The 22,279-nt window shown below is 44.2% G+C and overlaps 2 protein-coding genes across 5 annotated transcripts in view; one reads left to right on the top strand and one right to left on the bottom strand.

Moving 5' to 3' along the window:
• Positions 1 to 13,066, bottom strand: part of NAA60 (N-alpha-acetyltransferase 60, NatF catalytic subunit) — a 39,073-nt gene extending 26,007 nt beyond the window's left edge. For 2 of the 3 annotated variants that reach the window (XR_008960332.1, XM_057314976.1), the window contains exon 1: positions 12,998 to 13,066. The gene's annotated coding sequence lies outside the window, so the exon portion shown is untranslated. Of the gene's footprint in view, positions 1 to 12,820 lie in introns of all 3 variants that reach the window. The other variant, XR_008960333.1, reaches the window with a different exon arrangement.
• Positions 13,067 to 13,219: 153 nt separating this feature from the next.
• ZNF597 (zinc finger protein 597) lies at positions 13,220 to 21,531 on the top strand. Of its 2 annotated transcripts, none has more exons than XM_026520469.4 (4): positions 13,220 to 13,375; positions 13,546 to 13,631; positions 14,492 to 14,618; positions 16,513 to 21,531. In XM_026520469.4, exons 2-4 carry the CDS (start codon positions 13,599 to 13,601, stop codon positions 17,622 to 17,624), a joined length of 1,272 nt encoding a protein of 423 aa, XP_026376254.2. In that variant the 5' UTR covers positions 13,220 to 13,375; positions 13,546 to 13,598; the 3' UTR covers positions 17,625 to 21,531. The 2 variants fall into 2 exon arrangements, with proteins under 2 accessions (XP_026376254.2, XP_044247500.2); XM_044391565.3 differs by having other exon boundaries at positions 13,220 to 13,447.
• The last annotated feature ends 748 nt before the right edge of the window (positions 21,532 to 22,279 follow it).

The following is a 22,279-nucleotide window of genomic DNA, read 5'->3' as shown; positions in this document are numbered from 1 at the left end:
GCAGGGATTTAGGGGCACCTGGGTGGCACAGCGGGTAAGCGTCTGCCTTCGGCTCAGGGCGTGATCCCGGCGTTATGGGATCGAGCCCCACATCAGGCTCCTCCGCTATGAGCCTGCTTCTTCCTCTCCCACTCCCCCTGCTTGTGTTCCCTCTCTCGCTGGCTGTCTCTATCTCTGTCGAATGAATAAATAAAATCTTAAAAAAAAACATAATAAAGCAGGGTATTCTTTGCCTTCAGATAAAAGTGGTCCACACAGCCAAAGGATGGAATAAGAAGGGCCTGCTTACAACAAAGCCTAGAATGATCCACCCTAAAAGGATTTAATTCATATCCAAGAGAATAAGCATCACAGATCAAAAGTCTAAATAAAATAACATTATCTTAGGGAAGTTAAAAGCATATTCTTTTTAACATTTTTAAAAGGAAAAAGTAAAGAGATGAGAGGTTTTAAAAGTAACTGGTATAAATAGATCAAGAGTAATATGGGGCGCCTGGTGGCTCAGTTGGTTAAGGGTCTGCGTTTAGCTCCAGTCATGATCCCCGGGTCCTGCCATCCAGCCCCACTTCCCACTTCCACTCTGCTGGGGCAGGAGCCTGCTTCTCCCTCTCCCTCTGCCCCCTCCCCCACCTCCCACTTGTGCTCTTGCTCTCACTTACTCTCTCTCAAAATCTTAAAAAAAAAAAAAAAAGTAATGTAACAAGGCAATATAAAACAACAAGGAATAATCTATTGTCTACATAATACGTATAGAGGCTGATGGAATCCTGATTTATATAAAGCAACCTGTATATTTCCTTTTTGTAACAGTTCCTGTAAGTTCCTGTTCTTTTAAGAAAGCTGAAAATAACACCTGAACAAAATGAAAATCGATATAATACTCTTTACAGCTCTGCACTGTTACATGTTTAAGGACTGCAGACATGCTATTGTAACCAAAGATGCTGTGGTGAACTGTGTTTGAGCCCATACAGAACACTTTGAGGACTCCACACAATTATATTTAGTGCCTCATTATTAAATTATTTATAAACTAAACTTGTTGCAAAAAAAAAAAAAAAGCTTTCAGATTGATTAGAGAGATCCACACAGTACAGCAAGATAAATGAGGGCAGAACAGTCATCAAGAATGAGGTGGGTGTGTAAAATGCACTTTGAAGCCCTATATACTTTCTAGAAATGGGCTGCAACTTTAGCTCGGATCTTTTCAAAATCCACTTCCAGGAGAACAGCTGGTTACAAGATTTAAGGGGTCAATGTGTCAGAGGTGGCTAACTGCTGCCTACTGTCTATTGTCCCACAAGTCTTTCTTCTCCTCCAATAACTGCTTTATCACATCTTCTTATAGTAACAGAACCCCACCCCCTACAGCAAGCAAATAGCTGTCAAGGTAGGCTTGTATTTCTCAGTCTCTCTTGCATCAAGGTGAGGCTGTATGGCAAACTTATTACCAATGGACAAGAATGAAAGTGAGGTAGGCAATTTCTGTGTCATGCCCTTAAAACCAAATAGCATAAATGTTACCAATTGGTGACGCTAGGTTGGCAGGTACATAGGTATTTGCTGCATTACTCCTTCAAAATATACAGGTTTGAATTTTTTTTAAGTTTTTTTTTTTTTTTTTTTTTTTAATTTGTGTGAGAGAGAGAGGGAGAGCGCACAAGCAGGGGAAGCGGCAGGCAGAGGGAGAAGCAGGGTCCCCACTGAGCAAGGAGCCCAAGGTGGGACTCAATCCCAGGACCCTGGGACTATGACCTGAGCTGAAGGCAGATACTTAACCGACTGAGCCACCCAGGCGTCCCAGGTTTGAATTTTTTTTTAATAAAGAGATGAAGTTTAAAAAAAGGAAATTGCTTGCTTTCCTCCTCTTCTTTCTCCCCTTTCCCGGTGTTCCCATCCATAGAAAATGGATGCAGTGATAAACCCCTTCAGTAACACAGGAGAAGTGAAATGCTACCCTATGTCCTTGCTACTTAGAGTGTGGTCTGTGGTCCAGCAGCAGCAGCAGCAGCCGCCCTGGGAGCTTGTTAAAAATATGGAACCTCAGGGTCACCTGGGTGGGCTCAGTCGTTAGGCATCAGCCTTCAGCTCAGGTCATGATCCCAGGGTCCTGGGATAGAGCCCTACATCGGGCTCCCTGCTCAGCGGGAAGCCTGCTTCTCCCTCTCCCACTTGCCCTGCTTGTTTTCCCTATCTTGCTGTGTTTCTCTCTGTGTCAAATAAATTAAATCTTTAAAAAAAAAAAAATGGAACCTCAGACCGCAGCCAGACTGAATCAGAATTTGCATTTAACTAAGAACCTACGTTTAACAAGATCCCTAGCTGATTCAGAAACCTTAAAACATTGGAAGTTTGAAACACTGAAACATTAAAGTTTGAGAAGCCCGCCCTATGTGATGACAGAGGTATAACATTCTATTGTTTCCAGGGTTCTATGCACAGTACTTTAGGATGAACTGCCAAAACAGAGAAGGGCATATACATCCATTCAAACTTTAAAAACACTCTTTTTAAAACCAAATGAGAAAATATTTTCCCAAGGGCTTACTTATTTGCCAAGCACTGCGTTAAGCTTCTAACACAGGATCTCTTTTATCCTCAGGGCAAGGAGGTACCACATGTTACTACAAGGATTATTCAAGGTAGTTGTCCTCTTAAAAAAAACCATTCCACCCCCAAAATGGTCCCTAATTGGTTTAACCAATTAAAGTCAGCCCCTTGGGATGGCTGGGTGGCTCAGTCGGTTAAGCGGGTGCCTTCCACTCAAGTCATGATCCCAGGGTCCTGGGATCAAGTCCCACATCAGGGTTCTTGCTCAGTGGGGAGCCTGCTTCTCCCTCTGCCTGCAGCTCCCTCTGCTTGTGCTTGTGCACTCTCTCTCTCTGAGAAATAAAAATCAATCAATCAATCAATCAGTCAATCCAAGGCTCTGGTATATTTAAAAAAAAAAAAAGGTCTCTCGGCTCAGGGATTTGGGTAGTGTGGTCGTCAGTCTCGTCCAGTTCTATTTCATCAGGAGCTGCCTGTTCTGAGCACTCATCCACTCCTCCTCCCCCTGGCTGCAAGGCCTCTTCTGCTGTACTGTTATTTTTCTTTTGCCTACTCATGGCCATCGGTCAAGCAGGGAGAAACCTAGAGGCACTACCCTTGCGGAGAGCCAGCAATCTCTACTCCTGTAGCTTGGCCGCCTTCCAAACTGCCAAGCAGAGGCAGTACTCCAGGGAGCACTTGCAGGGGAACCCTCGATTCCTGCCGCCTCAGATGCAGAACCCTCTCCCAGCCTTGGAGACAGGGAGCTAACCAGGCTTCTCTGGGCCGGGTGAGCAGCAAGCCACCACCGACATGGGCTGGTTCTGCCCCTCCCGAGCCCTGGCTTGATTACTCTGCTAATTTTGGAAGTAATATATATTCACTGTTCTATGAATCTCCAAGGCCAAGATCTCTCCAGAAATTAAGGCATTTAAATTTTCACCTCTCCCTTCTGGTCCCTGGGGTCTCATCTGGCCCATAGAGGAACAAAGTTGGGTACTACTCTCTTATTCCAACCGTGGGTGATACCACCTACCTAGGGCCCTACTCACTACTCTGTCAATAGATGGACTAGGGTTGGGGAGGAGGATAACAGGGGCCAGCAATCAAGGTTTCCCCTGCAATACCCACACATTCAGGTTATAAACAGTATTGCAAGTAACAACTTTATAGAGAAACCTGCACACATTGCAGATTTTTTTTTCAGGACAATTCCTAGAATGTTGGTTAAAATTATTTTTTTTAAGATTTATTTATTTTAGAAAGAGAGAGCTGGGGGAGGGGCAGAGCGAGAGCGAGAACCCCAAGGAGACTCCCAGTGTGGGGCTCAATCCCACAACCCCAAGATCGTGACCTGAGCCAAAACCAAGAGTTTTTCCAAGAGGACAGCTGGGTTTCAAAAGACCACACAACACTCAACTGACTGAGCCACCCAGGTGCCCCCCAAATTATTTTTAATTGACCACATTTCAATTTGGAAACAAACTCCTGCCCAAAGGTTTTACTAGTTTATTCTGACACCAAGAGTGAGAAAGCTTCTGTCGCATATATCCTCACCAACCTATTATTATTCCTTACCTCTCTGGATCTGGGTGAAAAGATCTCATAATTTTAATGTGTATTTCTTGGTAAGTTTGATCGCTTGTTCCTATTTTTATTAACCATTTATATTTCTTCTTTATATGATTTTTACAGATGTGCCCAACATGATATTTTCGTTTGGGCTTAACTGGGGGTGGGGGACTTTCTAACACAAACTCTTCATCTTATTTTTTTAAAAGTAGGTTCTGATGTGGTTTGAAGTGGTGGGGTTCAGAGCCAACGGACCAAGAAAGAATTCTTGAGATACCTTTGGGGCAAAAAGGCGGTTTATTAAAGCACAGGGAGAGGACCCTTAGGCAGAAAGATCTGCACTGGGGTCACGAGGAGTGGCCGTGGCCGATTATATACTTTCAAGTTGGGAGAGGGTTAGGGATAGCACAAGCCTCCAAGGTAATTTGGAAACAAGGTTTCCAGGACCCTGAGGGGGCTAGCTATTGTTAGGAAAAAGTCATTTATTACTGTTTAGTAAAACCTCAGTCATGAGACCCTTCAGATGTATATCAGTGGGCCATAGGCTTGGAGGACGATTGCTAACATATATCTTGGGGGGTAGAAATAAAGGAAGTGTCCAAAGGAATTTGCGTATGTTAAAGTAGACTTACAGGATCCTGGGGAGCAGGGGAGAGGCCGGGCTAAGATTGCCTTTTGCCCTTACCAAGGTGTCAACATCAAAGCAGTTGAGTTTCTAGAGGAAAGTCATTCTGCCTGTTTCAAGGACTTGTCAGTGGGTTGTAAGCAGCAAGGAAATCTAAGTTTCCTCTTTGCCTTTGTTTCCCACATCAGGCTCCATACCCAGCATGGAGCCCAACATAGGGCTTGAACTCACAACCCTGAGATCAAGACCTGAGCCAAGATCAAGAGTCAGATGCTTAACTGAGTGAGCCACCCAGGCTCCCCTCACATAAACTTTTTTTAGAAGTATGCATACCCATGGCCAATTTTCAGGAGCACAACAAAAGGAGATATGGTGCAAAGTTTTCCTCTTTCTGACTCTGAGTGCTAGAGTTCTCCAGATAATCACTATTGCCAGGATCCTGGAATCCTCTCGGAGATCTTGTTTACATGCACAAGCGATATGATATTTTCACCAATAAAAAGCAAGTGCGAGTGAGGTGTGGTCAGAGCTTAGATATGGGATTCTGTTCCTTCCTTCTACCCTCTCTTCAAGAGACCTGGCCACTGTGCCAGGGGCTGTGGGTACAAATGGTGACTGAGATGTATTCTCTGCCTTTGGGCAGATGTATGATTACAAGATGGCCTGATAAGGATTTCCACAGAGGCAGTCACACAGGACAGTGGGACTTTTAGAATGGACTATGAGTGAATGCCTATTTGCTAAGTGTCTGCCATGTGCTATGCCCTGCGTCACAGCCCTTCCTGAGGGACTCTGTATACTTCCCACCAACTCTGAGAAGTAGGTATGCTTGTCCCCATTTTATAGACCACGATGCCTATACTTTCCTGACTCACCCAGGAGGACAGCTGGGTTTCAAAAGGCAGGCTTTCCAGGAAGACCCTGAAAACATTTTTCCAGGGTGTCAGAAATAGACCATGAACAAGCCCCTTCATGGCAAGCACTGTAGATGGTTGACCAGCATCTGCCTGGCCTGAGAGGGCTCTAGACCACCCTGAGAGCACTCCCAGAGGAGGAAAAGGCTCCACGAGACTGGCTTGAGGTGGGGGAGATTATTTTGATTCGTGGTCCTAAAGGGTTTATTAACGTTTGCATGGATCAAAGCCACTACAACCAAGAACCAAATATTTGCTTCCAAAGAAATTCCCTTTTGATGTAAAATGCTGCAAGTGTATCTGTTAGGTCACCAAGGATGATCTTACTTGCTGCAACAGAACCAAGACAGAGGGAGCCGAGGGCAACCACGTGGCCCCTTAGCCGGTCTGGGAGGGTCAGGCCAGCCTACTGGCAAGGTCTGGTTCTCCAGTTATATTGTCAGTACACCCTGAGACTGGGCTTACTGCTCAGACTCACAAAATACTGAGGCTTAAGCCAAAGACTGGCTTATAATGGTTAAGGGTCACTGGAATACTCCTATCCCTGCTCCAGACGCCCCTTCCTCTATTAGGGTTCCTGGGAAGCTAGATCACTAATCAGGAAGTCCTTGGTGAGCAGGGGTACAAGGAAGGGAAACAGAGTTTTAAAGGAGATCTTTTACTCAGGCCCTGGTCCGACACAGCAGAGCCTTCTCTGTCAGGAATGACTGTCCCATGCATTCAACGTTCCTTTGCCTGAGCAGCGCTAGGAGGGTGCCAGACTCTTACTGACTCTTCTTCCTCTTGGTTCCACTCAGGTGAGGCCCCTCTGTAAACACGTTCCTTTTCAGACCCACAAATCACAACTTGCTTAACTATCCAGGCTTTGCTTAAAGTTACCTGTTATTTCTGCAGAAATTGATTTCATCTCAATTTTCTCAGCTTAATTCTCAGCATTCAGCCTTACTCCCCTTCTTCCAAGTTCTTGGGAAACATGTCATTGCAGGAAGCTCTATCTGGACTTTGTTGATGTGTCTGATTGATTAATACTTTTATTTAAAAACCTTTCTTTGGGGCGCCTGGGTGGCACAGCGGTTAGGCGTCTGCCTTTGGCTCAGGGCGTGATCCTGGCGATCTGGGATTGAGCCCCATATCAAGCTCCTCTGCTATGAGCCTGCTTCTTCCTCTCCCACTCCTCCTGCTTGTGTTCCCTCTCTCGCTGGCTGTCTCTATCTCTGTCAAATAAATAAATAAAATCTTTAAAAATAAATAAATAAATAAAAATAAAAACCTTTCTTTTTTTAAGTAGGCTGCATGCCCAGCATGGAGCCCAACACGGAGCTTGAACTCACAATCCTGAGATCAAGACCTGAGCCGAGATCAAGAGTGGGATGCCCAACCAACTGAGCCACCCAGGTGCCCCTAAAAATCTTTTCAATGATAAAGCTCATACTTTTGAGCACTTCTTATATGCTAGAGTGTTGTATCACGTAGTATCTCATTTAATCATCCTAACAACGACATGAGGTAGAACCTGAGGTATTTACACTCATTGTCCCTCTTTGGCAGCTATGAAACTGAGACTTCGAGAGGTCAAGTAATGAATCCAAGATGTTAGAGCTGTTGAGAGCAATTTCAACCCATGCAGTCCAACTCCAGACTAGTTTTGGAAGAAATACCTACTCACCGTAATAAGAAAAATATATAAGAGCATAAAGAAGAAAAAAATTACCATTTGCTCACCAACCCAAGATGATCATTGAACATTTGCATGTCTCCTTATTGTTCTCTTCAGTACATTTTTTTAAAAGATTTTATTTATTTATTGGACAGAGATAGAGACAGCCAGCGAGAGATCCCTTAAAAATTTTTTAATGTTAGTATTTCCCCACGTTGTTTAAAACTCCTAATAGGGGGGCGCCTGGGTGGCACAGCGGTTAGGCGTCTGCCTTCGGCTCAGGGCGTGATCCCAGCGTTATGAGATCGAGCCCCACATCAGGCTCCTCCGCTGTGAGCCTGCTTCTTCCTCTCCCACTCCCCCTGCTTGTGTTCCCTCTCTCGCTGGCTGTCTCTGTCTCTGTCGAATAAATAAATAAAATCTTAAAAAAAAAAAACAAAAAACTCCTGATAGGGCGCCTGGGTGGCTCAGTCGGTTAAACATCTGCCTTTGGCTCAGGTCATGATCCCAGGGTCCTGGGACTGAGCCCCACATCGGGCTCTCTGCTCAGTGGGGAGCCTGCTTCTCCCTCTCCCTCTGCCTGCTGCTCCCCCTGCTTGTGCTCTCTCTCTGTGTCAAATAAATAAATAAAATATTACAAAATAAAATAGTCTACGGCCATACCACCCTGAACGCGCCTGATCTCGGAAACAAAATAAAATAAATAAAATAAGAATGTGCCACAATACTATTAAAAAAATAAAACTCCTAAAAAATGACATGTTAATTGGTTGTAATATTTCCTCCTGAGAAAGAGGAAAAATACTTAGACGTTAGGTCATTTCCAGTTTTTCTCTACTATACATAACTCTGCAATAAACATCTTCATGATTTTCTATTTTCAACACATTTCCTTATGATAACATGGCACTGATCGCCAGTTGTCTCCAATGTCTACTTCCTTCTTCTTTCTCATCATGATATAACTTGTGCTTTTTAGTTGGGCATAGGCTACTCAAATATTGTTTCCTAGCCTCCCTTGAGTTAGGTGTGGTTCTCTGACAATGTGACTAAGTTCTAGTTAATGGGATGTGAACTGAAGTGGCAGGTGCAACATCCAAGTTCTGCCCTGAAAAGAAAGGGACACGCCCTCCTCTTCCTCCTCCTGCTGGCTGCAACTGAGACATGATAGTAAGCCATGCTGGACTGGGAGTCTGAGAGTCATGAGAGAAAATGCCCTACTGGCAGTGAAGCACAAAGCAGAAAGAGCCTGGGTCCCTGGCAGCTTTCCAGGGCACAGCTGTTATATTGGCTTGAATTATATGTGAGAGAAAAATAGATGTCTATTTGTTTAACCCAATGTTATTTTGGGTCTCTGTGTATAGTTAATGGAATCAGATGCCCAATTAATACAGACAGATATTTGTAATTAGATTTACAAGATCAAATGGTATGAATAGTTTTAAAACTCATGCTATACACACTAGGGACAAATTACTTTATAAAATACTTTATAAAATAATATGCTCCTTTACCCATCTACCAGCAAAGCAAAAGCATGTGTTTTACTATCCCCCTCTGTCATTCAGTATTAGTAATTTAAAAAATATTGACTAATGGAGGCTGCGTGGCTCAGTTGGTTAAATGTCTGCCTTCGGCTCAGGTCATGATCCCAGAGTCCTAGGATCGAGTCTCACATCGGGCTCCCTGCTCAGTGGGGAGTCTGCTTCTCCCTCTCCCACCCCGCTGCTGTGTTCTCTCCCTCTCTCAAATAAATAAATTTTTAAAAAATCTTTAAAAAATATTGACTAATAAAATGGGTTTCATTTCAGTAGGTTTCCTCTGACTGTGAGCGCATCACCCACAGCAAGACACAGCAGGCTTTCACTCACTCTCTGCAACTCTTTTCCCCGCTCGGGCTGGCTCCGTGCCTCATTCCTCCAGGTACAGCCTTTCTGTCTGCTGCAGCGCAGAAAGAGGCAAGGCCATCACTTCCCTCCTGGCTATGCCGTGCTGTTTTTGTTCACTCCTGGGCCAAGCGTTTCAGACAGTTAAACCCCTGATCTCAGAAGGCTCAATGTGAAGGGTCCCTTGGCGGGGGGTGGTGGGGGGGAATTAATTGTCTAAGCATGCCGTGCTCTTGTCTACTCGCCAACCTGCATGCTCTGATCTTATCATCCTCCAGGAGCCTCTGCTTACAGCTTCTATCTGCAAGAATCAATCAGTATCAGTAGGTCCAGAATCTTCCTTTGGAAGCATTTCTAGCCTCAGTGACTGAGAAGGAATTCTGTTAGAGTTGACACAGAGCAAAACCACTTCCTGGTCATAGGATTAATGTATTGGAGGCACAAGTTAGGACCCTTAGCTCCCTCCCTCTCTTCCTTCCTTCCCTTCCTTTCTTCCTCCCTCTTCCCTTCCTTCCACCCTCTTTCCCTCCCTCTTTCCTTCCTCCTTCTTTCTTTTCTTTCCTCCTTCCTCCCTTCCTCTATCTTTCTTCCTCTTTCTTTTTTGAGTCTCTGATGAAGGAATTCCTGCCCAGCTAGAGGTAATCCTAGCTTCGAAGTCCTGAGAGCCTCTTGCTGTGACAGGAAGTCCTGCAGGCATGACCAGTAACCATCATTCCCTTCATTAGAGACTGGATACTAGTGAGCCAGGGTTCCTAACTGCCCAGAGAGCACAATCCTAACTGGATTTCTGCGAGAAAAGCCTCTTGCTGAAGTTGGGAGAAAAAGCTAATCTTGCTTATCTATACTCTTCTGGTACATCCTGATATGGGCCTGCCAATTTCTCGTTGGTATTTACATCTCACGAAAGATACAAAGGCTGTAAAAACCAGAGACATACTTATTTTTAAGGCACAGACCCTGAAAAGCAGTACTGTCTGGGAATGTTAAAAACGCCAAATGTAGAGAGCAATTTGTTCTGGAAATTATGTTTAAAATTACCAGGGAGAAATATCTATACTTAAAAGGGAACATTGGTAATCTCTGAATGATAAGAATGTGTGCTTTTATTTTCTATTTTTTTCTTATCTGTATTTTCTAACTTTCTAAAATGCACATATACTGCTTTTCTAATAATAAAGTTATTTTTTAAAGACTTTATTTATTTATTTGACACCGAGAGATAATGAGAGACAGAGCATGAGGGGGTGATGGGCAGAGGGAGAGGGAGAAGCAGACCCCCTGCCAAGCAGGAAGCCCCAACCCTCCCAGGACCCTGGGATCATGACCTAGCTGAATGCTTAATTGACTGAGCCACCCAGACGCTCCTATAAAAAGTTATTTTTAATTTTTAAAAAGATAATGTGATCTTCAGAGACACAGCATATCTTTGGCTACAGAAAGAATTTTAATACATACGTATTATTATTGATATGTTAAAAGCTGAAATGAAGAAGCTTGTCAGAAGGCTGTAGCAAAAGGACTTTTGAGTTTTGTTTGTTTGTTTTTAGGGAGAGAGAGTGGGGGAGCAGGGCAGGGAGGAGGGGGCAAAGGGAGAGAGAGAAACTTAAGCAGTCTCCGTGCACCCCAGGATTTTTTAGTTTTGACTCTCAAAATCTGTTACTTGAGGGGTGCCTGGATGGCTCAGTCAGTTAAGCGTCTGACTCTTGGTTTTGGATACTGAGCCCCGCATCTGGCTCTGCACTCAGTGTGGAGTCTTCTTGTCCCTCTCCCTCTGCTCCTCTCCCCACCCTCTCTTCTCTCTCTCTCTCATAAATAAAATCTTTTAAAGAAATCTTTGACTTGAACATAAAATGGATATATAGTCAAGCATCTCTGATTTTTTTTAAAAAACCAAGGTAGGCATATAATTCAGTCTTATTCCTTCAATCTTGGTCTTGAACTTGGTATCTCATCTCTTTACTTCAAGCAAGATCAATCTTTCAAGCTCCCTTCTTGATCTACTTGCTTAGTTTTGGTAGTTAGAGGGTCAAGGGAAGGTTTAGTTTCCTTTCCCATTTCAGAGATGACCCTCTCTATCTGGTTATCCATTGAGTTAATACCACAGGCTTCACTTCTGGTTATCGGAAACTGTGTTTATTTCTTTATTAGGAGACCAAATTTCAAAGGAAAAGGCTACAAGAGCCTCTTGTTCTTGGTGAAAGGGTCAAAAATCAAAATCAGGAGAATCTGAGCCCTAAAAGAGATATCCTTGATGTAAGAATAGCATTATATATAAGCACAAAGGGGGGGGTTAGATGACTGCTTGAGCACTACCATGATTTGATGATGAATGTGCTTTCAGTTTAGACCTCCATGTACCAGGCTGTTAGGTCTTCTTCAGCATTTAGGCTTTGGATTGGTCTAGCCTGTGGGGAAATTTTTCCTTATCATTCTTCCATCTGTCCTTTCCCCACCTTTCTCCTTCTCCCTAGGGCCCCTAGATACCTCTTTTGTGACCCATTCTCAGAAGGCCTAGCTCTTGGCTGTCAACAGATGTCACTTGTGGCAGATGCTCTTAGTTACTATTTGACATCTGTTCTACTTCCTCCTTTTTCTTTTCCAACAGAACCCTAATTTTGTACGGATAGTTGGCGAGGGGAGGCTGGGTCCTTCCTGCAGTGCCAGGGGGTGAACCATGGTTGGTCAAAACCAATTATAGTAGGTATCGTCTTTTTACCCGATAATGATTGGTTTAGGATGGGTATCTGGCACAATGCACGTCTGCATGTATTATGTGGATTCCACTGTCACTTTCACCAACATGCTAAGGATGGCGGAGGAGAAATATGGAAGCATTGGGACCTCGATGATGTCACTGAGCCACTGAATTAACCAATCTGTACCTGCCCTACTTTTGAACATAGTTTTGTTGGGTTTTCTGTTACTTGCAACTGAAACTGTCCTGTCTAATATTCCACCCGTTCCCACTACTTATTTTGCCAATTCTGATAACACTGTTTCAATAACCATGCAACCATTTCTTGAGTAACCTTTTAGATACAGGCACATGATTAGCACTAGAATAAGAAAATATATTGGGACTTACCCAGTATTTTCTATTAAGGTATATCTATCATCCTTGCTTTTTCACCTTTGTAAGTTGACACCTTTGTAAACTGACAACTTATTTGAAACTACCCTCTGAGGAGAAGCATTTGGAACTCTTTGCAGCCAAGGAAAGCAAAGTTGTATATTGGCCAAGATGACCCAAGCAATCAGTGGCAAAGCTTGACAATGAACTCAATTTTAAATTCCAAATCCATACACCATGACACCCAGTGTCAGTAAAGTGTAAAATATGTGGCAATGGGACAGGTCGAATGTGAAGCTTAGGCGTCTCGCAAAGCAAGCCAATGGCTCTACTCCCGCTTGAGATTTCGCTGTGGCTCTGAGCCTGATTTGGCTCAGCTCGGCTGCAGCCGCAGGGCACAACGCATCTAGAATGCACTGGGTCAGAGACTAGCAACCTGGTCGAAGCTGATCTGAACTCTGTCCACGCAGAAGACACCCCTTTTCGCCCACGCCCCACAGTCCGCCCAAAATACAGCGGACTTGGCTGCTCAGGCCAAGACTGGGACTTGCATTCCTGGCCACTCACCTCACCCTGGTCGGACCCACTTTTTGAGCGCACGGGGCACTGCCGCCCGAACCCACATTTCGGTGCCAATAGTCCTTCGGGTTCGGAGTCTCCCTGTCTTCTCACTTTCCTTGTTCCCTGAAACATAACGTCCTTCCGGGGTCACCTTACCTCTTCACATCCTACCTATTCACTTACCTGCCTGCAGGTAAGCGGGCAGGAGCTCACCCGGGAGACCCAGGCAGCGGAACCGGAAATACTTACTTTGAGAGACGGAAGGAAAACTACAACTCCCAGCATGCCCAGCGAATCATCGGCCCTCTGTTAATGGACTCGATTGGTCAACACACTAGAAGGACTGCTCCCTTTGGAATAGCGCTGGCCAATCACAGGGCAGAGCTTCATGAAAGCATGGGGGCGGGCCGTTTCCGGCGGCTTTCCCGGCAGCTCCGGCTTAGAGGAGCGTGGGAGCGTAGCAGTAGCTGTGCTTTCGGTCTAGAGTGTCAGTCGGGCGTCGCCTTCTGCTTTTTCTGCCCGGGTAGCGGGAGACTTTCTAACATCACTAGTCTCGGAGCGGTAGGTGGTACCTGGCCGGCCCAGGAGTCGGCCCTTCAGAGGCTGGCCTGTGGAGAGGAGCCTTCGGCTCAGGTTTTAAAGGGGTTGGGAAAGCGAGGAAGCCTTGGGAGTGCATGGAGGGGCTTTGCAGCCAAACTGGCCCCTCTGAGGATTATTCTCTCCCCTCCTAGATCTGTCTCGAAGTCAGTGTGGCCACTTGAGGAAGACACTCCCACCCCCTGAGATGGCGTCCACGCTTCCGACAACCGGCGTACAGGTAAGACCAGGTTCCTTCTCGGGGTCCAGTTCCTGTCGCTACTTTCCGGCCTCTGCCTGCCCTCCTTTGGAAGAGGGCCCGTCTCGTTGGGAGGGCTCCTGATCCCCAAATAGCCCTTTGATCAAGCTGTCTTTGTCCCTGGACCAGGCACTTGGGAGAAATGGCCTATCACATTCTTCCTTTCAGAACCACCAACCGGGAGCAGGGCCCACTGGAGAAAGCTATCAGAGTACCTCAAAATTTATTGGCTTTCTGGAATGCTGCTCAAACTTGCGGATTTCTAAGCACATCCCACACCTTTTGATAAGCACAGAAACAAAACCCCTAGGCGATTCTTAATCACGTTGAGGTTCTGTTGGTTTGTAAGACTGGTAAACTAAGGGAAGGAGGACTAAGCCTGGACATGATTCTAAAGAGAGCTTAGCAGTGAGTGTCATGTGCAGGGAGGAGAGAGACTAGCAAGCAGAAGGATGTTAGGAGAACACTGGAACCCCTGTCCCTTTTCATGATTCTTCCTGGGCTGCTCAGTTTTCTTTCCCTTAGAGCATCTGTATTTAATGGTTTCTCTCCCTGAGAGTTCCCTCATCTTTTCTAGAACTCTCTTCTAGAACTTCTTACAGTTCACCGTCTTGGCCCTTATACCACTGCTTCAGAAATTATGTCCATTTTTACCCCTTCCCAGTTTCCACTACCACCCTTAGAACCCATTTATACACAGTCCCCAGCACTCAGGAATCTTTTACACCAAGCCCCTTTCTCCCTTGGTTCTGGTATTTCTAGCTCTTCTCAGTCTTCCTAAACTGAGTGAGGGGGTGGCCTTGGGGCCTCTTGTCCTGAGATGGGCTCTCATGTTGTTTCAGGGGCCAATGCTGTTTGAGGATCTGGCTGTGTATTTTTCTCAAGAGGAGTATGTGAGTCTGCACCCTGCCCAGAGGTCCTTCAGCAGAGACACTACACAGGAGTGTTTCGAGGATATGGCCTTGATGGGTAAGGCAGTTGTTTTTTCCTGGATTTTGGAACTTTACTCAGTTCTAGCAACAGGATTTCATGTGTCATTCACATGTTGGTATGGGGGCATGGAACCTATCTCTGGGTGATCTATGTGGATATGACAAGAACTTGCATGATAGGGAAGTATTCAAAGGAGATGATTTCTAAAAGACAAAAAATCTTATCTAGTACAGTGACTGTGGTTTTGCATAAGACATGGCCATACCCAATAATCTTCCCAAATATGTGTTAAAGTCAGTTCACAGTTTTACTTGCAAAACCTCATGACTATAGGTTACTATCATCTACTAAAGATTCGAAATTGATTTACTCTTAAGGGGGTGCTATGCCATTTTCACGTAAGGGGAACTATATGCAGAAATGTTCCCACGCCTGAGTAGAGTTTGTCTCTGACTAGGGTTGACTCTTGCAACTATATCATAACTCATGTTTCATATTTTCCACCTCTCTCTTCATCATGTTCATGTTTCCCTGTACCTTCTTGAACATAAGAAGTATAGTTATAGCTATCCGAACATTGTTTCTACTAGTTTGATTCTCTGTGTCATTTCTGGGTCTGTTTCTGTAAATTGATTTTGTTCCTAATTATGGGTCATATTTTTCTGCTTCTATACATGTCTGATAATTTTTGATTGGATGCTAAACATTGTGGGTTTTATGTTGTTGGATGTTCGCTTTTGTTGTATTTTTTAAAATATTTTTGGACTTTGTATTTCAGTTACTTGAGATCAGTATGATCCTTTCAGGGCTTGCTTTTTGCTTTGTTAGGGTGTATTCAGAGCAGCCTTCAGTCTAGGGCCCATCTGACCTGCTTTTAAGGCAATGTCTTTCTGAGGATACTGCCCGATATCTTGTGTGTTCCATCTTGGCTGACAGGAACATGAACTATTGAACTATGTATGATGTGAACTCTGAAGACTGTTCTGTGTGTTTCTTTTTGATGGTTCTTTTCCCAGTCTAGGGTAGTTTCCTCATGTGCACTTACAGATTAATATTCAGCCCAAGTCTTAACAGGGCCCTACCTAGATGTCCAGAGCTCTGCCTGGGCACCTGCCTTGTCCCCAGTATTTTGTTATCAAATTCTAGCCATCCTGGCATCCCTGAATTTGGTCTCCTCAAGACAGCATAACTACTGGGTATCATTTGGATTCCCACACTACGCTGCAGCCCAGAAATCCTTGCTAGGGAGTGCGCTAGGGCAATCAGAGGCTGTTTCTCTGGAAGGAAAGACCCCTTTTATATTGATATGTTGGCTTTACAAATTAAGAATATTTGGACAAATATTTAAAAAGAATGTTTTTTGGCAGCCTAAGTTTTGTCAGCCGTCCAGTGAGACCAGTTATCATTTGGCTGCTGTGTGCATGGCAGCTCTACCTTGATCTTTCCTCCAGGAGAGATAAAGAAATTTTGAAGAACTCTCCTGGTGACAATAAAGCTATTTCTAATAACAGATTGTTTCTCTGCTAGGTAGAATACTCACTCACTTGCTCTCTTTCTTTCTCTCTTATTCTAGTTGTGGTTGCTCAGCAGTCACTTAAGATTGCTTAAATGATGAAAAGTTCCTGAGACTCGGGAGACTAACTGGAAACCTCCTCTAGACAGCATCTACCAAGATTGCCCTTAGTTCCTATCCTATAGACCCTAGCTTAGTTACACCTCTTTTCTGCTTTCTCCCCTCACAGGATCACCAACAACTAGATCCTCTGGGAAGTCAGTAGAGCCTGCTGGCCTGATTTTGTATAGTATGAGTGTCTGGGTTCTAGGATAAGCCATCTACAGATTCTTGGTCCTTGTGTAACTAGCTTGTTCTTTTCCCAGTACCACTTGAGGGTGTTGTCTATGTTTTGCTTTGTTTTGTTTTTATCAACAGGAGGGGAAGGCAAGACTGAGATTTCTCAACAGCTAAATCTAGAGTCTACGGGATTTGAAGAACTTGCCCCAGAAAGCTCCTCCATCACTGTGCCCCTTGTCTATTACCCAAAAAAATCTCACACTGGAGTTGGAGACCCAGAAAGGAAAGTATCAGGTGGAGCTCCTGCTTGCAAGAAAAGGTTCATAAGCCTATTAGTTACCATTGAAAACCAAACCCCGTTACTAGAACTATCTCAATGTTTAGGAACCAGAGCACTTTCTGAAATTCTTGAATTTCCTGGGGAAGAAGCCAAAAATTTGTACAAGTGTCCTGAATGTGATGAAAGCTTCAGTGATAACTCATACCTTGTTTTGCATCAGAAAACTCATTCAGGGGAGAAAAAGTATAAATGTGGTGACTGTGGGAAGATTTTCAATCATAGAGCCAACCTGAGGACACATAGGAGGATCCATACTGGCGAGAAGCCTTATAAGTGTGCTGAGTGTGGCAGCAGCTTCCGCCAGCACTCACATCTGTCTCGGCACATGAATATCCACATAAAGGAGAAACCCCACACATGTGGCATATGTGGGAGAGGTTTTATGTGGCTCCCAGCATTGTCACAGCATCAGAAAACCCACGCTGCCAAAAAAGCCTATGAAGGTACTGACTGCGGTAAATATTTTGGTCAGAAAACACATCTTGCTTTGCATGAGAAAACGCACATGTCAGCCACCCAGTACCGATGCACCCACTGTGTGAAGTACTTTGGGCAGCCCTCACACCTTGTCCTCCCCGAGCAGGGCCATGAGGATGACTCTGAACAGTGCAACGACTGTGGGGAAAATTTACTTTTGTTCTCAAAATTCAAACCCCTAAAATGTCCCGAGTGTGCGAAGACCTTCCTTCGTGTCTCTGAGCTTATTTCCCATCAGAGCATTCATAGAGGGGAAAAGCCCCATAAATGCAAAACATGTGCAAAAAGCTTTATTTTGGACTCAGAGCTTGCATGCCACCAGAAGAGCCACACAGGAGAGGAACCTTTTAAATGTACCATGTGTGGGAAAAGTTTCAGGTTGAATATGCATCTCGTTGTTCATCAGCAAACCCATATGGAAACCACCATGTAAATATAGCAAGTTTTCATTAATGCTGTGCTTGTCAGTATCTATACTGAAAACTGGGGACCAGTTACCCTTTATGTGCCTGGCACTTTACATGCATTCCATGTCACATGTCACTTAGTCTCCACTACAACCTTGCTTTAGGCACTATCATTTCTGTTTTATAACCAAGGAGGCATAATCAATGTCACAGCTAGTGAATGAAGCCAGGATTATAACTCAGTAACTCACTCACTGTTCACATTCCATTTGTATGCGCCACAGAATGATATGGAACTTTTTTTTAAATTCAGTTTTCATTAAAATGAAAGTCTTCCTAGAAGTCCTTTTAATTTTGTTATGTGGTTTCTGAGTAAGTTTTAGAAGAAGGAGAATTTCCTTTTTTTTCTTTTTGCCAGTTCTGCAGTAGTATCTAGGAAAGTAATCTGTCTATTTCTATCTTACACTTTTTTGGGTTATAACTAAATGTAACATTTGTAAGAGATGATATTTCACATGTGAATTTCTGATGTGGTTTAGAAGCTTTTGTGCCTGGTGTGAAAAGTTCCCAAATAGGTGGACAAGTTGGTGTCATAACGGCTATTAGAATCCATGGAGTTCCATTCTCAGATCTGATGCCACTGGCCTTTGTGACTCCTTTGCAAGGAATTTTGGCAATCTGACTGAAGCCTTTTCTGGTGCCTGGGCTTGATCTAGGGAAAGATATTTGCTCCTCTCTGGAAGGAGTTACCTCTAAGTCTCGACCAAAGCACATTTCCTGCCTTTCTATGAATAACAGGAACTATTGTTTAGTGAACATGCTAGATGCTTTAGGTGTGTATTATCTAATTTAATCTTCAGGATAAATCTGACAGAGAAAGGGCTATCCTTGTTTCATAAACAAGGAAGCTGAAGCCCACAGAGGTAAAGACAGTATCTTGCCTAAGACAAAAATAGGCATGTGCTGATGCTGGCATTTAACCTTGGGTCTCTCTGACACTGAAGGCTGTGCATTCTTCAGCCCTGTTATGTATCTGCATTTGTGTTCAGACTGCAAGCAGCCAGGAAGGCTGAGATGATGGGTGGGTGAGGGTGGTCATCATGGAGACTACCTTGTGCACACGCATCCTGGAACCCTTTCATTGCCTTTTTTGCTTTATCCCAAGCCTGACTTAACGTGTGTGGTAATAAAGCAATAGAGAGATTCTCCAGGACTTCCAGTTCAAACTCCCATCCCTATGATCAGATCAGAGATCGCAAACTCTACAGAATACAGTCCTTATGGTTTTAGTTGGATTTTGGTTAAAAAAATTTCCTCCTGATCTCCAAAGAAAAATACATACAGAAAACTATTAAGAGTTTAACCAAGCTACTTGACAATATAGGTCTTTAGATACCGCTGTTACATGTAAATATAGGAGCAAAATGGTTTTGAATGGAGTGGTCACTAATGTTAAAGAACCAGGGAATCTTGTAAATATACATGCATACACAGTTTCTCTTTAAAGCAAAATTGATTGTGTACCTGTTAGCAAAACCAGTTTTTAATGGACTTTTGATCAGGATGTGAGAATGTCTTAACTCTACTGAAATAGTATAGAAGTACAGCATTGACTAAAGCGCGGTTATCACTGGGAAACCTCGTGAGCAATAATAGGCCTCTTTAGGAGAGTAGTACCTGGAAGATGCGGTCTTTCTACAGAACAGCAGATTGGGAACAATATACAAAAAGATGCTGGCTACTGCTGTAAGCTCTTAACACCGTTCAGAGACAAGAAAATACTCCTGGTGAGTAAGGGAAATGGAGACTAACCCAGCTCACCCAATCTCCCCCTTTTTGTTGTTCTTGTTTCTTGTTTGCATAACCACAGTTGAGACCCTGTGCTCTGAATGTCAAGGTCATACTAGAATCTTTTTTCTGATGTCTCCGCTCAATATGAGACACCAGTCTGCTGGGGTTTTAGGGTCCTAAAGAAGTGAGGTCATCTGTAGGTTGTTCTTCAGCAGAGCTCTGGGGAGCTTAGAATTGTGTAGGAAGATGGTTTCTAGTTAGATTTCTTATCAGCCATCTTTAGGATCTAATAATCTTTGCTAAATACCAGAAAGCACTATACACCAGCTCTCCTGCTTCTGCCTTCAGTGCCTGAACAGAGTTGCAGGGCAGGGAATGAAATTGGGAAAGAGGCCCCTACTTGCACAGCCACTGCAGAAAGTAAGGAAGACTATCTAAGACTACCTTGGACAGAATGGGGCTGACATAAAAGATGGGAGCTGCCATGCTTTCCTTTGCTCCTATGACAGTATGCGGGAAGGTGAGAATTTATGCCGTAAATGCTCTTCTGTACCTCAATATGGGAAGTCACCTTCCCAGATGAGGCTTCCTTCACAATTAAATTCAGGTTTTACATTTTTCTTTATTTTCCAGATTTTATAAGATTATGCCAAACCTCCGTAAGAGATTTAGAAAAATAGCACTTTTATAAAACCATTAACATTAATTAAGATGCCTTTTTGGTATAATAACCATTGTTAATAACTGGTATGCAGAAAAAAATTAAATATAAGTAAAACTTTGAGTGTCAGTTACTGTAAAAGAGGCATATTTTCAAGTGTTGCCTTATTGTGCACTTACACCTAAATACATTTGCTGGATGCAATTCAAGCTGCTCTGAGCCCAAAAAGTCGGAGGAAGGTGTGAGTCCACCAGTGAGATCCATGCTGTTTTTATGATGATGGCTTTTTCACCTTTCTGTTTACAGTGTCAACCGATGAAGCTAGATTTCAGTTTGTCATTAACTCAAAGATATTAGCCTAGTATGTTAGTATTAAGAAATACTGGATAAAAGTTAATACAGGGATGAGAAACGCAAGAGCTATTGTTATGAACGGTTGCTTCACTGCCTTTTGCAGCATGGATGTTGACATACTATGCAGGGTGAGAACTTTGTACTGAAGAAATTGACTTTTGAACAAATGTGTTTTCAGTTGTTAATGCATAGATGAAAATGTGTATCAAACAGTTACTTAATGTGTATTAACAGGGTGTATTAACAGCCATCATTGATACAAACAGCATTATTTCAGATTTCAGATGTCAGCAGTTTATATTTTCAACTAAAGAAATTGTGGGATTTAGTCGTTAATCTGGAAGGAGTTGGACTCAATATGGTTTTGTTTAGAGCTTTGTTGCAGTAGTTAATAGGCTATTCACATCTCCCCATTTAACACAGAAGATGACTAGCCCAGTATACAGGGAGTGAAAACAAGTGAGATTTCACAGTAAGTGGTGTTTTGAGTCTTTGACTTCTGAGATTCCATATAATTAAGTGGCATTGTTCTGATGACTGCAGCATGATACCGCCGATTTTGCTCAAAGTAATGTGCCAATTTATTGAGTATGTGTACAAGACAAATTATAGCTTATCTAATTAGTCTATTTTGAATGGTTCATTGAACTCGTTATCCTTATAGGATTTCAGCAGTAACGTGTTTTTGCTTTGACCATCCGTTAAAAAAGGAACAGTGCTCTTCATCTGAAGTATGTATATTCATCTGCTTTAGTTTTGTGGATTGAGAGAGCTATTGATCTGATGTCAGGATGATCATTACTCATCTTTTCATGCCCATTTGACTACGGTTTTTTGTCTTTTATTTTTTGACATCCCTCCTTGCATTAACACCCTGGGGAGGCTGGGGATATAACATAAATGTATATATAACCCTGAGAATATGCTGTAATCTCTAGTTCGTTTGGATACCTCAGAAGTATGTTTGTTATGTGCACTTGTACTGTCTAATGTTTTGATTTTACCGATTTCGGTGTGTTCTCATCCCTCTTATTTCTAGAATGCACGCTCTCACTAGGCTGTGATTAAGTTTATCTTATGTGCGGTATGGCATCTAATAAATGCTATTGTCTGAGGATGGCAATGAAGTGAACTTGTTCTACACGCTAGTGGTTTTGGATGGCAGCGAATTTTGAAGACGGGCGGGGCTGTGGGTATGGAGCGTGAATGCATGATCTCGGCGGGTACAAATCGTTAGCTCCCCGAAACGTAGAAGAAAGTTCCAGCGCAATCCCGTGAGGCAGCCCCAGACTTCGAAGTCCCCTCCAACCCCGGCTCCGCCGCCGCAGTACGGAGGGCTGGACGCCTGCGGCCACGCAGTGCGGCAAAGGCCCGCGTGCTACCCTACCCGCCCAGCGCCGGGGGTGGTAGCCGGCCTTGCGCCGTACGGCTCCCAGAAGGCTCTGCGCGGCTCCGGAGCGACGCGGAGGCTAGCGCTTCGCAGCCAGCCTTGCAGGCCGGCGGGAATGCCAGCGAGATGAGGAGCGCTAGAAAGGCCCACAGGGCTGGGAACCGGAAGTGGTGCGCTCACTTCCGGCGACCCCGTCGCGCAGCACTGCTGCGCGCTCCTGGGGCGGCTGGGATCCGTTCGGTGGTGGGCTTCTGGCGGTGGGCTTGAACTGACTCACAACCCGTTCCAGGCACCCACCGCGGGGCGGCCTCCACAAACTGGGCGATGGGGCCGAGAGCGTTTGACGACGGGTCCCTCCAGTCTTGCCCTCTGCACCACGGGTATGACTGTTGGGGGCCAGAGGAATCTCCGTCCCTCGACGCTAGGCACAGACCGCGCGCCAGCGGCGGGGGGAGCCCGCGCTGCCTTCCAGGCCCGAAGCCCGC

The sequence above is a fragment of the Ursus arctos genome, unplaced genomic scaffold (assembly GCF_023065955.2).
Source record: "Ursus arctos isolate Adak ecotype North America unplaced genomic scaffold, UrsArc2.0 scaffold_2, whole genome shotgun sequence".
Taxonomy (NCBI): domain Eukaryota; kingdom Metazoa; phylum Chordata; class Mammalia; order Carnivora; family Ursidae; genus Ursus; species Ursus arctos.
Note: the sequence above shows the minus strand (reverse complement) of the source record. Positions and strands in the feature narration are given on the sequence as shown.

Excerpts from the sequence above, each read along its gene's own strand:
- ZNF597 (XM_026520469.4), top strand. The coding sequence starts at position 13,599 with ATGGCGTCCACGCTTCCGACAACCGGCGTACAG. Across the intron at positions 13,632-14,491 it reads TTCCGACAACCGGCGTACAG|GGGCCAATGCTGTTTGAGGA; the intron begins GTAAGACCAGGT and ends ATGTTGTTTCAG. Across the intron at positions 14,619-16,512 it reads CGAGGATATGGCCTTGATGG|GAGGGGAAGGCAAGACTGAG; the intron begins GTAAGGCAGTTG and ends TTTTATCAACAG.